General features: G+C 43.1%; 1 protein-coding gene across 1 annotated transcript in view; it reads right to left on the reverse strand.

Moving 5' to 3' along the window:
* The window catches only part of ptprua (protein tyrosine phosphatase receptor type Ua), a 202,746-nt gene that overhangs the window by 33,544 nt on the left and 153,655 nt on the right, over positions 1-15,547 (reverse strand). The window contains 5 exon segments of the mRNA XM_030412151.1: positions 3,564-3,640; positions 5,254-5,326; positions 10,122-10,309; positions 10,665-10,825; positions 13,768-13,906. Coding sequence (XP_030268011.1) covers positions 3,564-3,640; positions 5,254-5,326; positions 10,122-10,309; positions 10,665-10,825; positions 13,768-13,906 — 638 coding nt within the window.

The following is a 15,547-nucleotide window of genomic DNA, read 5'->3' on the forward strand; positions in this document are numbered from 1 at the left end:
GATAAGTTAAGTGTCCAAGATTGAGAAAATGACTTACTGGATCAAACGGCAGATAAGTATGCTTCACTCTCAGTTAGACCTAATTTCCTACTTTTATAGTAAGTACCCATTTTCATAAGTATTAATATACCAGAATCACTTAATTTGCATGAAACTCAAAAAACTGTTGGATTCACTTGGAGAGGAGATCCATGCAGAGCTTTCATGAATTTTGAAACCGAACTTTGTTCTGTCAGTTGCAAATTCCTAACAGTGCTGACCTTTGAGGGAACAAAGAGCCGCAGCCGTGCTAGCTGTGTCACACCGCGTCATTTTATAAAAACCCTGCTCTGCTGGAGTTTGAACTGCTCCGCAAAAAGGTGTTGGTTTGCGGTCATTTGTCAGACGAGAGATAATGGTCCAAAATGAACTCTGTTAAAGGCTAAGCCAGCTAGCTCACGCTTCGGCAATCTTTCTGAATTGCTCTTTTGAACTTTTGTTGCTAACTTTTCCAGCTAGCTAGCATATTAATGCTCAGCTACCTAACCACACTACCTCACCAAGTATCCAATGCACTTTGCTGTCACTTCATGGTTATCTCTGAGATGCTTGATGAAGATGGGCCCTGAGGCGTCTGATATTAGGTCAAACCCGTGTACATAGGTATCTATAATAATGGTATGCACTTTGCGTTGTAAATGTTGTTTCCCTCAGTTCGCTGTCTTTGAACGCATGAATGTGTATCCATTGCTGGTCGATCTTGGCGTCAGTCAACTCTGTCTTAGATCTCAGTTGCTCGACCTGACCTAGCGTACTCTCCTCTGCGGCGTACTTCCAGTCCTTTTGTAGGACAGCCCGATGTTAAACAAGAACTCCAGGTGAGCATCTGACTGTGGATGAAAGAGGACAGAGAGCCGGCTGCACTCAGTTTTGAGAAGAGGAAAAAGAAGAAGAAAAAAAAAGAAAAGGGAAAAGTGATGGCTGAAGGCAGACAGGCTCAGCAGCTCAGAGCAGAAAGGGGAAGGAGTATCTGCTGTTGGAGGGAAGCCATGGAGGGCTGGCAGGGACAGCGAGAGGAGGCAGCGCGAGAAAGGGGAGAGGAAGATGGAAAGAGAAGAGAAGCAAGGTACTTACTTCCCTGTTTATCCGAATCTAAGAGATGCCAAAAGGTTGAAAACGGGGGCGGGCGGAACACAGAGAGACAGAAAGAAGGAAGGTAGGGGAGGAAACAAGAGCTAGTTAATGTGATTAAAGAGCAGGAAAGGAGGGTCATGAAATGGTTAGAGAACAGCTTGCCTCGAGGACCTGCGGAGAGAATGATGTTCAAAAGGCTTAAATTCCCATACGTCTATGCAAATGATACAATTTGATAACACTGCGCTCAGTATGTTGAACCCTGAGCTCTGGGAAAACATCTACATCGCTAAAAAGTCAGACATCTGATTAAGAGACAGGTTGTAAACAAAACCGTCGACAGCTTATCCAGGCAAACTAATCCCCTTTGTCTGGATGTAAAACCAAAAATGAGCACGCCCGGAACATAGACAATGAACCTCCCGTGCATTCAAAATTATGTGCGTACAGAAGATCAAGATTGACGAAGGAAGTACATCCACAAACTGTAACAGGTGTGTTTAAACCTTTAATGGTCACCTTTGCTTTCTCTGGACCCGTCCACATCTGAAAAAACGACCGCATAGGTTGAAAATGAAAGCAACTGATTATGACCCATGTTTTATACACAAATGAGTCTTGGTGTTAAATTACACCACCTGTGTACAGGAAATGACTTTAGCTGGCTTCCACTTTGCTAGCAACTGGTGGTTGCTTAATTACTGTATCTGACTAACTGTAGTCTGATCTTAACTTACCCATATTGCAAAAACAACTCAGTGAAAGTTTTACATCGCTGTGCTGGGTCCAAAATCTGAAGGAACAAACCCCAGAAAAGGAAGCTCTTGCTGTGCCTCTGACTCATCTAACCCCCTGCTGTACACGAGCTGCAGGTTTAGCTATTTGAAAAATGTTTTCTATAACAGCTTGTTTGTCTGCTAGTGTTTCTCTCCAGGTCTAACGTTTTTTTTACAGTGAAGCAGCATTCAAAGATCTCAGAAATTAACCTGGTGAGTACAATGTTGTTATTTCCGACGGGGAAAATGGCCCCAAACTACTGAATTAAGTAGCTGAAAGTTGAATGAACAAAGTTGTCGAAAAACGGAATTCTTCTTCTGGAGTGACATGAGCAATAAACTGCGGCGTTCTGCCTTCCCCAGAAGACTCACAAAAAAAATAAACAGACACAAGCCAAAGCAGAATTTGTTTGTAAGTCAATGAAATTAAGCTTTTCAGTTCGTCTGCTCAGCTATGGCAACCGTTGTTTCCCATGCTCATTCCCATTTTATCTAATTCCAAACGAATTACTGCTGCTTCCAACACAAGTGTGACAGGCACCCAGTGCCAGAGCAAGAACAGACTCCCTGACAGTGGGTGTAAATAACTGTGAAGGCAGAATCTTTCAAGAAACTGAGTGAAGATGTCGTCACTTCTGTGTTGAATCTGTCAGCAGTAGACAGAGTATCTAAGGATTTGGCACAAAGATGTCATGTCTTGGTTGATGCGGAGGAAAAATTATGCAGCCCTGCATGGCGGAACTTTTCGGTTCAATCATTAAAGTAAAAAGTAATGTTCCATTTATTCCAACCTTGGCATCTTGGAATCATTTTGCTTCAGTGTTGTGAGCCAGGGGTCTTGGCATGACATGCAGGCGGTGCTGTAGATGGCACAGTTAATGATACAAAGGCCCTTGGAGCGTTCTTCCTAATGCAGCCCTCATGGGCCACTAAAGGGGATGAAGTGGCCATGTGCGGCACTGTGAGCTCTGATGTTTTGCTTGAACCAGCGCTGCCCACATACGTTGAGTCAGGCATCCACTACTGATCCACTTTACATTCCCTTTTGTTCAGTAAACAATAGCAGAAGCAATTCAGAGACCATCGCGAATCGAAGTGAACCCTGCGATGAGTTCTTTCGTAGGTAGGACCAAAAACTGAGGCTAAGACTAATCAGAGCTTTACACAATCATGCTTAATTCTGAGTGAGCAGCAGAGCTCTGATCCTGGCCTTGTCCTTCAGGTAAAGTCGGACCACACAGGATCTGGCAGGAGCGTATAGTGCCGCAGGGACTACAGAGGCTCCCTGAGATACTCACTCGAGCTGAACTGCAGGTGAGATCAAAATATCTGAAAGTAGATGAAAGGATCAGCCGTTTTATGTTGGGTCCGATTGCGGCGCGACGTCGCCTTACAAAATCATTTGGGTGAGTCATGAGGCCCCGCGCTCCCAGCTTATGGGCTCTTGTAGGATCTCTGGAGTCGCTGCGGTAGAATCTCGCCTCAAAGCCTGCATGTACCAGGGAGTGTAGATTTAATGCTGTGTTGCGGGTGTAGTTACTAAATGACGGTTCAGTCTAAGTAACAGAGAGCTCACACAACCTCAGACAGTATGTGGAGATCAAGCATTGACAAGACGGACATGAAGGAGTAGGATGCGAATGAGGAGGCAGCGTGAGACTGAAGGTGACTTACATCGATGTAGTTGGCATTGACATAGTCGGAGCTGGGGTCTGCGAGCAGAGAGTGGAGCTTGACTCGATGGCGGTCATCTGAAATGCACAAAAAAAATAATAAACTGCATGATTACAAGACTCATTTATTGTATCGGTCACAACGTTGGCTTTTGTTGATTGGTACATCTCAGGCTGTCTGCCTAAAATGAAGGTGAGGAGGGAGAGAAAGGGAAAATGACATATTACAAAAGCTGCTGACCAGAGCCAGTGACATAGCGATTATATGATATGGGTTGAAACAACTTGACCACCAGATGCCCCCCCCCCCCCCCCGATTTATTATTTTGTCTACCAACTAATCATTTTCGGTCTGATTTTCTTCATCAGCTTAAAGGATAAATCAAGATTATTAGAACACTTAGAACTCTCCTGAACAAAGCAACTACTGAGATTGGAGAATTCATTGACATTGGTAAAAAAAAAACAAGTCTGATATTATATTAGTTATTGTCAGATCGTATAATGAATCGCACAGAGTCAAACGTATTATCGCTGATAGCACCTCCGTGCCTGTGTTATTGGGCTGTTACAACCTTAATTACCAACATTCTGGGTGAGCTCACTTTAGGTTTCACCTCCAAAAAGGAGGTTTATATAAACTGGATAAACTCTGCTCCTTTAAAACCTGTCTGATCGCCTGACAGCTTGTATTTTATGCCCCAGTGCACGTCTTTGAGGCAATGACTCCACGTTCTTAGTGAATACTCTTGTGAGTACGATGTTTACCAATACACATGATTGCCGTCGCTGCTGAAAGTGCTTGCTAATAACACGGAATGCGCATTTAAGAAACGGTCTGGGAAAAAACCTGTAATGACACCTGTCTCATGGACAGCTGCTATCCCACCTAAAGAGCTAACTGCAGGGTTTTTGTGTCTGCATTTTATTCCTCTGGCTTTTTCACAATGACCCTGAAAGAACGCTGAAACAAAGACTGTGATGATGCCGCCACACACACACACACACACCGCCAGCTACTCCGCTGAGTGATTGTCAAGTTTCCTTTCCTCCTGCACTCTTCGGTCACCTAAACTGTGTTCTAATCCAGCCAAACTCAGCACAGTGTTGTTTTTCAATATCAGTTTTTCTGCTTCTGATTTAATTGCGGCCCATAAACGCGACACGTCGGGGATAAAATCGTTCTCATTATCTTGACATTGTCTGAGGAAATGAGCACGGACACAAGTTGATGACATCGGCTGCGCTAAATCTTCAGCTTTATTGTCATTTTAAATAAATGAATACAGAGAAAGTTTGAGACTGCAGAAACTTTACTCGCACGCAGCCCCTGACCTTCAGTGGGCTTGGTGTTTTCAGACTGATGCACTGAAAGGCTGTTTTAAAAAAAAAAAAAAACTATTAGATCCACTGTTAAGCAATCAATTCCAATTAATCAAACCTTAATTACATCATAACAAGAGTTTTGTGTGTGTTTTCTAGAATTAACAACCATTGAACTGCGAGTGAAAATAATTATTGAGTGTCTTAGGCAGACCCGTAAGACACAGCGGTAGTGTTGTTAAATGGTAATGTGCTTCACAGTGTACGTATGAAAGGCCATTAAAGTTAAGGTGCGTCGCTACCTAGTGAAACAGAGCCAAGCAGTGACGGCCTCACTGTTGTATTTCTTGTAAACCCAGAGTACTTACGGCTTAGCAGGCTGTCGTGCCTTCCCTTGGTCTTATCCTTCTTTTTCGTGACGTCCCAGCCATCAAAGAAACTCTGCAACATAAAGTCAGACATCATAACTTAAGATGAGGAGAAAAAAAAAGAAAAAAAAAGAAAATGTGGCGGTGATTTGTCTTTGATGCGTCGTGAAACCCGCGGCAGAAACGACTTTGCTAATGCAAAAGCGTTACCCTAAGGTTGTCTGAGCAACTTCGCCATTATAGCAATCTTGCCAAGTCATCAACAGACATCTGCCACAACTTAGCGGGGAGAGACTGCGGCTTGGAGACGACACGCTGCACTGAGAGATGGCTGCGGCCTTGGAGAAGGAGGAGGCGGTCCCGCTGCAAGTCATTCTCATTCTAGACGCAGTGTGAGGCTTGCTGCTTGAAGAAGCCGCGGCTCTATAATACCTCAGTGTTAAACAGCTGAATTTGTGACAGCTGTTTATGACACCCATCTACTAAATCTGCTGCTGCGGCAGGATGAGTCGTTTTATATAAATCAATACTGTAAGCGAAAGAGGCGCAGGAGGAGAAAACAAACAAATACGAGTGTGGATGGGTCTTGCTCATATTCTCTTGAATTGTAAGTCGCAGTCTGTGCTGCAGTGTATCAGTGGGCACATCCTCGATACAGCGGCATCGCAGCCGACCAATCCCAAGTGAGCAAGGGGGGAGCAAATTGGGACAACCTGAGACCCCCGACAGGCTGCGCAGAGCAAGCTGATCGCGGGATTACACTTACTAGTGGATCCTGTACAGGTAATACTTGATCTTATCCTGCTTGACGAACCTGCCTCAGCCCAGCACCCTGTATTTTTTGGAGCTTCAACAACATCCTGTTCACCTTCACAGGGATTTATTTTGTCTGTTTCTTCATTATAAGCTTATCGGCTTGATCCAGCATGCTCTGCCCGGAAAATTTGGGTCCAACTTTCAAACAATCTTTCTGTGACACTAAGTGAATAGATAAGCGACAGTAAAAGTCAACGCTCAGACATCTCTTCGCTTCTTTCTTGTGAAGTGTCAGGACTGTTTCTGTGTGACTGTATCAGTTTTGATTGACTGGGGTCAGGCCCTGCTTGCAGTTCTTTAACACTCGAACGGCCATGATGGTCATTTTGGCCTTTTCCCAAATATGTGTTACATGTGCTAAAACTTTGTTGGATTAAACACTACAATGGTTGCTGGTTCCTGATTTTTTTCTGAAAAAACCTGTCTATATTTTCATTCATCATGTTTTACCTATTTTGGCAACAGGTAGTCATATTGACGGCTCAGTTTTTGCCGCGGTTGCATTGATACTTTTTTTGTTTGGCTGATGCAGCTTGGTTGCTTGGCAACTATCATTGTCTATTGTCAAAAAATGAACACTTTCATGGGAGACGGGTCAGCCAGATCCATTCATGGCTGATGCAGGTCAGCTTTGCTCCACTGCACTGCCCTGCGCTGCTTCTTTCAAGAACATAAAGTACGGCCTGTGTCTATGTCTGTATTGACTTTTTTAAAAGATACCCTAACACAATACATACATTACTCACTGTATTGGGTAACCCTTTAATCGCTCATGATAAATGAGAGATTATGGGGTTTGGAATCCAGCGATCAAAATGACCACTCACTGAGCCCCGATCCAGAACGTGTTCATTAAATCTATTCATGCAGGCTTCAAGCTACAGTATGTGCTTGTGGCCAAACACACAGGCATCGAACCAATCAGAATCCTTTGAGGAACTACTGGAAGATACGGGTGCTGTTTGCAGCGAGAGATGTGACTGTCCATTTGAAAACAGCAACGGCCTGTCCTAAAGAAGTCAGTGCTAAAGAATCATTCAAACAGGAACTGGTAGAGAACAGCACTGTAGACTTTTCTCGATTTTTTCTGTCTTCTCTCAGCTGGCTTTGGTAAGAGTCTGAATTACCAACCGGTTCCACTATTGGTAGCCTTTATCCTACTATTGATCTGATTGGTTAACGTTAAACTATGATAGACAGATGGTTGGTCCAAGTATTTTCGAAAGTGCCTGCCCTTTGCCAAACTGTTCCTTGTAGGTCGTTAACCCAGGCTGTAAGTATTTGACAACCTGAGGAGTAGACTCAGCATTGCACTAGTAGCTGCACCTTTAAAGCTGCAGTAATCGACTTTTTTTGGGGCACTTGGAGGTAGAGGAACGCGCTAAAATAAAGTTGTTATGAATAATGTCAACATTTGGGATCCCCTTGAAAATGAGACGATACATCTTGTGGGGGTTTATCTGATACCATACATTTGATTTCAAACATTAGCCTTTTTACATATTCCAGCAGACACAGAGGCAACATGAGGATTCCTTAAAGTCATTTCTCTGGCCCCTTGATGAATGCATCAAAACTGTTAAATCCAATATGGGCTCTGCATAATATCACTGTGTTACAGTGTTGAGGGGGCGCTGCAGTTTCAGGTGAAAATAAAATGACATAGCCGTACCCAGAGGAGGGCTGCATCAGTCATGGAGGGTGACTGTCACTGTGTTTATTCAGTGGCTCTGGTTCCAGATGTTGAATTCCTCACAAAACACATACAGAACCCTGCCCACACAGAGGGCCTGACTCATTCACAGCCCCCCCACGATGGCTTGCAACATGCCTGTCAATGGCAGCAGCACGACCCTGTGGGAAATAAGGGTTATGAAGTCTGACAGTTGTGCGCACGCTGATCCCCTTCATCTTGTTTATTTCTCCATGCGATGGGGAGCCAGACCGAGGAGTGAAAAAGCGACCCATATATTGATTTTGGAGGGGGGGAATTTGTTGGCCCCTTAGGGATCCTAATGAATCGAAAAAGTGCATCTGGCTTCCTGCATGTGGACGTGTTAAAAAAAAAACAAAAAAAAAAAAAAACGCTGGTTGATGTGGAGGATTCATATTGAAAGTAAAAAGCAAGCTGAGAGGAGAAACTTAGAGAGGCATAATTAGTCCCCACAGCACCAGAAAGTTCAGGATATCTGCATTATCTCTGTAATGCAGATGAGGTAAAACATCATTTTACTGCCTGTTCATGAATATTAAATGCTCCACTTAAACCTTTTCAAAGTAGACAGTAGTTGTCTGCTGTAGTACAGATGGGTCTCGGTACACCAACTGCAGCGCAAAAAATATCAGGAAACTTTCTAATGTTGTTCTCGCTGGTTTTTGTCTTTCTTGGTGTACAGCTGTTGGAAAAAGTATAGCATTTACCTTGTACCTTTTACCTTGTGTTCTGTACATAAAATCTCACTGTTTTGAGCTTGTTAGCGTCCGTAACATGCGCTGCCTTAGAACATGCTTAAAAGTTCAGTTTATTAGAGGCCAGGGGTTACAGGTTGTTAAGTTCCTGAAATAGGAAATAGGAAAAGGTTAAATGTGGACACCCGAACATTACATTCATATGATATATGAATGTAATGTGATCTTTCAACATCTCATTCCAGATTCATGAGATTTAAGGGGACAGCTTGTTCCCCCAACTGAATCCAAGTTTGAGTGAAGTAAAACACTGATGCAGGTACTTATTTTCACACTGCACTTGACACTTCGTTCAGTTCTTAATCTGTGCTCGATAAGGGTCGCAATTTAACTGAGGCAGCTGCAATCAAACCATTGTCCCAGAGGTGGGCCACTTAGCAGAGACATTTTCGAGAAGAGACAAACAACCTTTGAATACAAAAGTCCAGGGACGGCGGTTGCATCACACATTTCCTGCTCCTTCCCCGCAAAAGCTAATCACGTGCCTCATCACATTCGAAACAGGGATCAGCCCGTCGCGTTGTTGCATGGGAGAGCACAGGTGAGATTGACAACAGTTTCAACTGATCTGGTGCAGCTGAGGATGGACTTCTAGTAAGCATGTGGAGGATAATACGCTAAGACACAGGATTACCAAGCAAGGTGAGGTTATCCAAAACATCAGACCTTAAACCAGCATTTGTTCAACTAGCTAGCCAAGACTACATTGTCATTTGTTCACGACAGTCCTGTATTTCAACTTAATTCGATGTTGCATTCCCCCCCATGATGGCAATTGAACTAAAGCACAGAAGTAAAGTCGCTGCACTTGGTTCCGCTCCTTTAGTATCAGACTGGCTGGGTAGGAGTACATGTTGCTTATGTTGGCACAGCCAAGGCCAGGTAATGAAGCAGTGTTCTTTTTATATTTGATGACTTGACAGCGTGACGCTGTGAACAAATTGCAAGCATTCACGCTTTCCTCTTTTAATCAGAAACACTGCAAATGGCAATGTGATAATACAAGTGTTGCCACAGTAAGACAAATCGTCACGACTGTAGACGGAATACTGGCAATGTCTGGTGGTGTCTGTTTTCATAACCGCCATCGACGACTGCCGATGACATTTGAGGGCCTCGAGGGGTGGTCCTATTTCACAAGGGTGAGATTTCAACCACTACCCCTTGTATCTCTGTTGTGAGGTTACAGGGTCCATTTGAAAAGAAGAGGTAGGTGAAAGGATTCATAATTTGACGGAGCCTCCTCCTCTCCATAATGTCACGTGTCTTTTTTCTTGAAAGGAAGGTCTCCAGTTGTATAGTCCCACGTTGTACCAGAACAGCCACACTTCTAAAATAAGCAACGTTCGAACTTACACATACAACAGATAAAGGTAACAGCCGGCAGGGCTCTGTGCAGGCAAGTCAGGAGAAATCCATGACTTTACCAACTTCTTGGAAGTATCATATAATACTGTAAGCTGACGCAAGACTTCCCTCAACTGGAAATAAGGTCCAAGCCATAAAGAAAAGCTTGAGTCAGAAAAATACACATCAGCACTACCGTTGTATGTCTTACTTCCTACTCCTGTATCCTTTCTTACCTCATATTCTTGTTTGAAGCCATATCCCTCGGCTGTTTTCATCTGGTTGATGTGCTGGAGGAGGTCAGCCACCCTTACAGCAGGGTGCAGCTGACCCGTGTGATAAGGCGAGCTCTTCCTCCGACAGTGGCGATGAGGCGAGCCTCCCAGTAAGCTGCTGGACTCGTTCACGGAGCTCCGCTGCTCATCTGGGAACGAGAACACATACAGTTCAAAGCACTCTGCTGACACCGTGCACTCCGTGACATGGACTCCACTCTTTTTTTATTAATGTAAACCCGGGCTGAAAAGTCTAGGGGGCAGCTCAAGGAAGACAGAAAAAAGTCAGCGTTTCTGCAGAGGCGTGAGGCCTGACTGGCACTGCAAAATATTCAAACAGACAAGTGACTTTGCAGGAGATTTCTCTGTTGAGAGCACCTTGTGGCCTGGCAGAAAAGATCGGCTACATGCTCGGAAGTAAACATGGCTGAAGGTCAGGAAGCAGGGAGCTTCATCTCTCTGGACACTTTCTCAAGAGTACCCATATGTTCCTCGCTGTCTTACTTCGAGCGTTGCAGCCGTGGGCATCCATGAAGGAGTGGGCCATCCTCTCATCCTGCTGAAGAGTGCTCTGCTCTGTCATGCTGCAGTCCAAAGAGCTCAGCTTCCGACTCTTCTCCTGCCTGTAGGACATGGCTGCCTTGTTTATGGCCACCTTCTTCCTACTGTAGAGAGGCAGAGAGAGGCGGGAGGACAGAGGGGAAGGGAGTAATAACAGGCAGAGGACAGCAGAGAAGGGGAAGAATGAGAGAAAGGCAGGCAAAGAGATAAGGAAGAAAGGAAAGGAGGGCGGGTGAGGAGATGAGAAATTGGACTGTGGGGGGAATATAAGAGCTACGAGATTGAAACTGGACAAGGGGGAAAGTGCGATTCGGTGATAGCATGAGAGTGCCATGGGTGGCGGTGGGGTTGTGGTGAGGCGAAAGGAGAGGAAGGAGGAGGCAAGGGGGGGGTGAGGGGGAGTCTATTCCGGAGGATGGGGTGGTGATAGCGATGCTGACTTCCACTCTAGTAACCCTGAGGCTACGAAGGGCAAGCAGGGGGAAGATGATGCCAAGGTGGAAGATGGAGAAAAGAGTAACTTACGGGTAGTAAGGGTAAGAATAGAAGTCCCTTCTGATTAGCATGAAGGAGGAGGAAAGGAGAGAGACAGAGAGTGAGGAGAAAAAAAAGAGAGGTGACCATGGTTTATCAAGATGGCATCAGAGAGATCAATGAAGATGCTCAGTGCGTTGGAATGTTCCTCGCAAGCAATCATGAAACAGGATCAAAGCATCGAGGATGAGGAGAGGGCCAGCTGCACACCAAAACTCAGTTCTGGACTGATGAAAAGGTTTATCTTAATTATCTGTGTTTATGTTGCTGTATTTAGGATGCTAATTTCCTAACCTATTCCTTCAGGGGTTGGTCCTATTCCCACCTCCTTTTACAGACCTCTAGTTAAAGGATAAGTTCAACAAAAATGAAAATGTAGTCATTATCTACTCACCCGTGGAGAACGTTCCAGCACTGACAGAACCTGACTTTCCATCAGCATGGTTATGACTACATACTGACTGAATTTTCATTTTGGGGTGAACTTATCCTTTAATGCATTATAATTTATCATGTACACACAGCAGTACAGTTGTTATTGTGAGTAGACATTAAGACATTAACATAAGTAATCGGGTTCATGAATGAATGGAAATATATAGCGAACACACATTTTCTTTCCCTCCAGTTTTACACAGTCTGGCTCCCACACTTCTTGCGGACAAGAGTACCACATCTCAGGTTAACACGCAGAGAACAAGGTGATTATTTGGAGGCGTGCCGGATTGTCAAACCCATTCAAGAAGGCTACAGTGTGCTTTATTTTTGGGGAACGATTTAGAGATTACTTCTTCAAACTGAGGAATGTTGGATCATAGACTTGGACTGTGAAAGTGCCAAGAATTCTACACACAATCAATTGCACCAGATTAAAGCATTTACTCTTTTGGGTCCTCTGACCTTCAACACTTAGAATTCATTTACATTTTTCAGGATGGTCTGAGCACCAAAACATCATAAATAAGGTAAGCATACAAGTGATAGACTGGATTTTTTTTGGTTCTGTCTCTCGCATTAATACAGTACATATATAGTGTACTTTGTTTGGCAATGGCTGGAATACAAAGGGCCTGAAGATAAGGTAGTTGGTTTGGTTAATTGAGAACACTCATACATGTTTACAAAAAAGCATATCAGAGCTTTCATGATTTTTCCTGAGCTTATAACCTGGATTTATATCTTGGTCTAGACCCAGTGTTTACATATTTCAGTGTGTATTGCCCAAAAGGTACAAAATGTTTGGTAATCATTCCAGTAGAATGCCTCAGCCAGCAGCCCTGACACGGCTGAAACGGGCTGCAGTTTTTGTTATTATTACTTTTTAGTGTCCTTTTTTTTAGGATCCTTGGAGAGACAAACCTTTTTGTTTGACAAGAAACAGCTGCTATGTCGCTCTGACCAAATCCACCAGGCATTCACAGAAACAGTAATTTTACCTTCATCAAACAAGTTATCTACCGGACCAAATCCCAATTTATTTTCGTACCTACTAGAAATTTAAACACCAAAGGCTGAGATATTAAAAAATAAAAATGTGCCAAAAAAGAAATAAAAATCCTGGTTGCATGAAATACACTATACGATATCAATATATATATATATATACATTTTCTAAATTGTTTACTGTATAAATTATACACATTCTGATTGGGAGCAGCCATTGTTTAACTTTTGCATTAAAGGGAGGAGGATCTTACTCCTCCTTAATTAAAGGAATCCTCACCACACTGACAAATACAGTGTGCACAGAGGAAATATCATGTGGCTAAATATAAACACGCCTGCTCCTGTAACCCCCATGTGGCTGTCTACTTCCTATTGTGCCAGCAAGATTGGCCTGCTGAATCTTATCAGTCACTGCCTTCTTCCAGACATCCCATTCATTCTCCCTCTATTCTCTGAGAGAAAATTTCTCAGGCGGAGAAGTTCCTCTCTCCAAAAAAAAAAAAAAAAAAGCAAAAACAACCTTCCTAACCAATTACTAGCCCATCCACTGGCACCTCACAGCTGCTCGCCTCATGTAATTGAGTGGGCAATGGAATAACATGCCCCTTGATGAAATATTTCACACTCAGATGAGTGTTCCACCATTGCCCAGCGAGCGGAGGAAGAATACACTGCAGGTGCGACCGACGACAGAGGTAATTTGCAGGTGGAAAGCAGCCAACGATTCCAGTGTGAGCAGGCTGCATTTGAATGTGCTCAGCCAGCACGCAGACCTTGAAATTAAAAGATGAGATGAAACAAAAAAGCTTGGCTGCGGCAGCAGTGGGAGAGTTAAGGATTAATGCGCTACCATTCCACTAACTCTCGTTGTAATTCACTCTTATTGCCAAATGCTTTCCTCAATAGACCCTAGCTGCCAAGTGGGATAGAGATAAATTTACTCCTTTAGAAATGCTACACAGGAACAATAAGACTTAAGACTGTAAATGTTTGACTCGGAAAAGGTCTAACCCATCTCAGAAATCGATTGGCAGGCAGACACGCAAACACGTTCGCAGCCGCTCACCCCTTCTTGACGATGATGACGATGGCTCCGAGGAGCAGAATGAGGACCACCAGACCGCCGACGCAGGCCCCGAGTATAAGACCCATGTCTTCAGCATGCTGGGATACCTCCAGAGCCCGCTTAGAGTCCTTACAGGCAGCTGCACAGCATGACAGGGAGGTAAAGAAGAGCAGGAGGAAGAGAGGAGGAATCTTAGAAAAGGCAGCATCTGTGAATGGTTATTCACTTCCAATTGCAAGAACAAGATACTACATGTGGTGGTTTGATGTCAATAAATCATCGACACATTCATTTTAGCATAATTACCATAAACAAACACAACTATTGCCAAGACGATTGGCAGCCGCTGCCGGTCTTATTACTCAAGGTCTGCTGGGTGGGAAATCTGCTGGATTTGACTGATTCTAAGTCAAGAAATAAAGGACACCACGCATCCAATCCACAGTCTGTCTGCCCTCCTGCCATCTGACAGAAGATACAGAAGTATCCGCTGCTGTACCACCAGACTACCAAACAGCTTTTTTTCTTCAAGCTGCGAGATTTCCCAACTCATCTACTTTCTCCACACTTCAGAAATTAGTTTCATTACATTTATGGCTTATTATCTATTCATCCATATCTGTATTTTTGTTTTGTGAGTAGCATGGAGAGACTACCAGTAGCATTCAATTTTACAACATTTGTAAAATGATAAATAAGTGAGCTTTGGCCCTTGATATATTGCACAAACCAAGAAAAATGTGCTTTTCTTTTACCTCAGACAGAGCCTAAACGGTGAGCAGGAAAATAATCTCTCATTTACCCCTCGTGGAGGTTTCTGTCAAGCTATGCAAATTGTTTTTGTTTTATCTTCCAAGGTTTGGGGATATGTGTAAATGTAATTTCACAAATACACAGAGATGAATGCTTGGCGGTGTTCTCTGAAACATGACATTTAAAAACATTCACCACCAAAGTGTCTTGCCAGTAATAGCATCCTGCTGGCAGAGACAGAAATCTCACAGACATCAACCTCAACTCAGAACAATCACTAAAGACAATATGTTAACAAAAAACACAAAAGCCTTTAACAAAAGAATGACGATATTACATTGGTACAGCGGAGCACTGCAATTTTCAAGCATCGAAATCTGTATGGAGTTAGATTTGTGTCTTTATTACATGGCAGAAAATAAATGATCTGAGAGAAGAAAAAAAATGTTTGAGAGAAAAAGTTATCACACTGACAGCAAAAAAAGCATTTTATGAGAGAAAAAAAAATAATTTGAGAAAAAAAGTTTTCATACCAATAGCAAAAAATTATAATATTTGAGACTAAAAAAAGTTTTTTGAGAGAAAGTATTTTCTCATAGAAGATAAAAAATATAAATTTGAAATTTTTAAAATTATTTCTGAGAAAAAAAAATCTCTCTCAAAATATTTTTTTTCAACTCTCAAATGTAATTTTTTTTGCTATTAGTGTGAAAACATTTTCTCTCTAAAAAAAATTGTTTCTCTCAAAACGTTTTTCTTCTCTCTCTCAAAACCTAAGTCTCAGCAGATGGTGATGTTCAGGGCATGGCCACTACTTTTTCTTGTTCCAGTTTTAACCTGTCCTATGGGTACCTGAGATTGCAACCTGTACCAATAATTACATTGCAAGAAAAACGTATCACCCACAGGGAGGTGGGCTTTCTTGTTGGACACATTATACTGCACTGACTTCCTAGTGATAATATTGCTATACCAGTCAAATTTATACACAATCTGTTATAGAGGCAACACAAAAAACGCCTGGATA

The sequence above is a fragment of the Sparus aurata genome, chromosome 3, assembly GCF_900880675.1.
Source record: "Sparus aurata chromosome 3, fSpaAur1.1, whole genome shotgun sequence".
Classification (NCBI taxonomy): domain Eukaryota; kingdom Metazoa; phylum Chordata; class Actinopteri; order Spariformes; family Sparidae; genus Sparus; species Sparus aurata.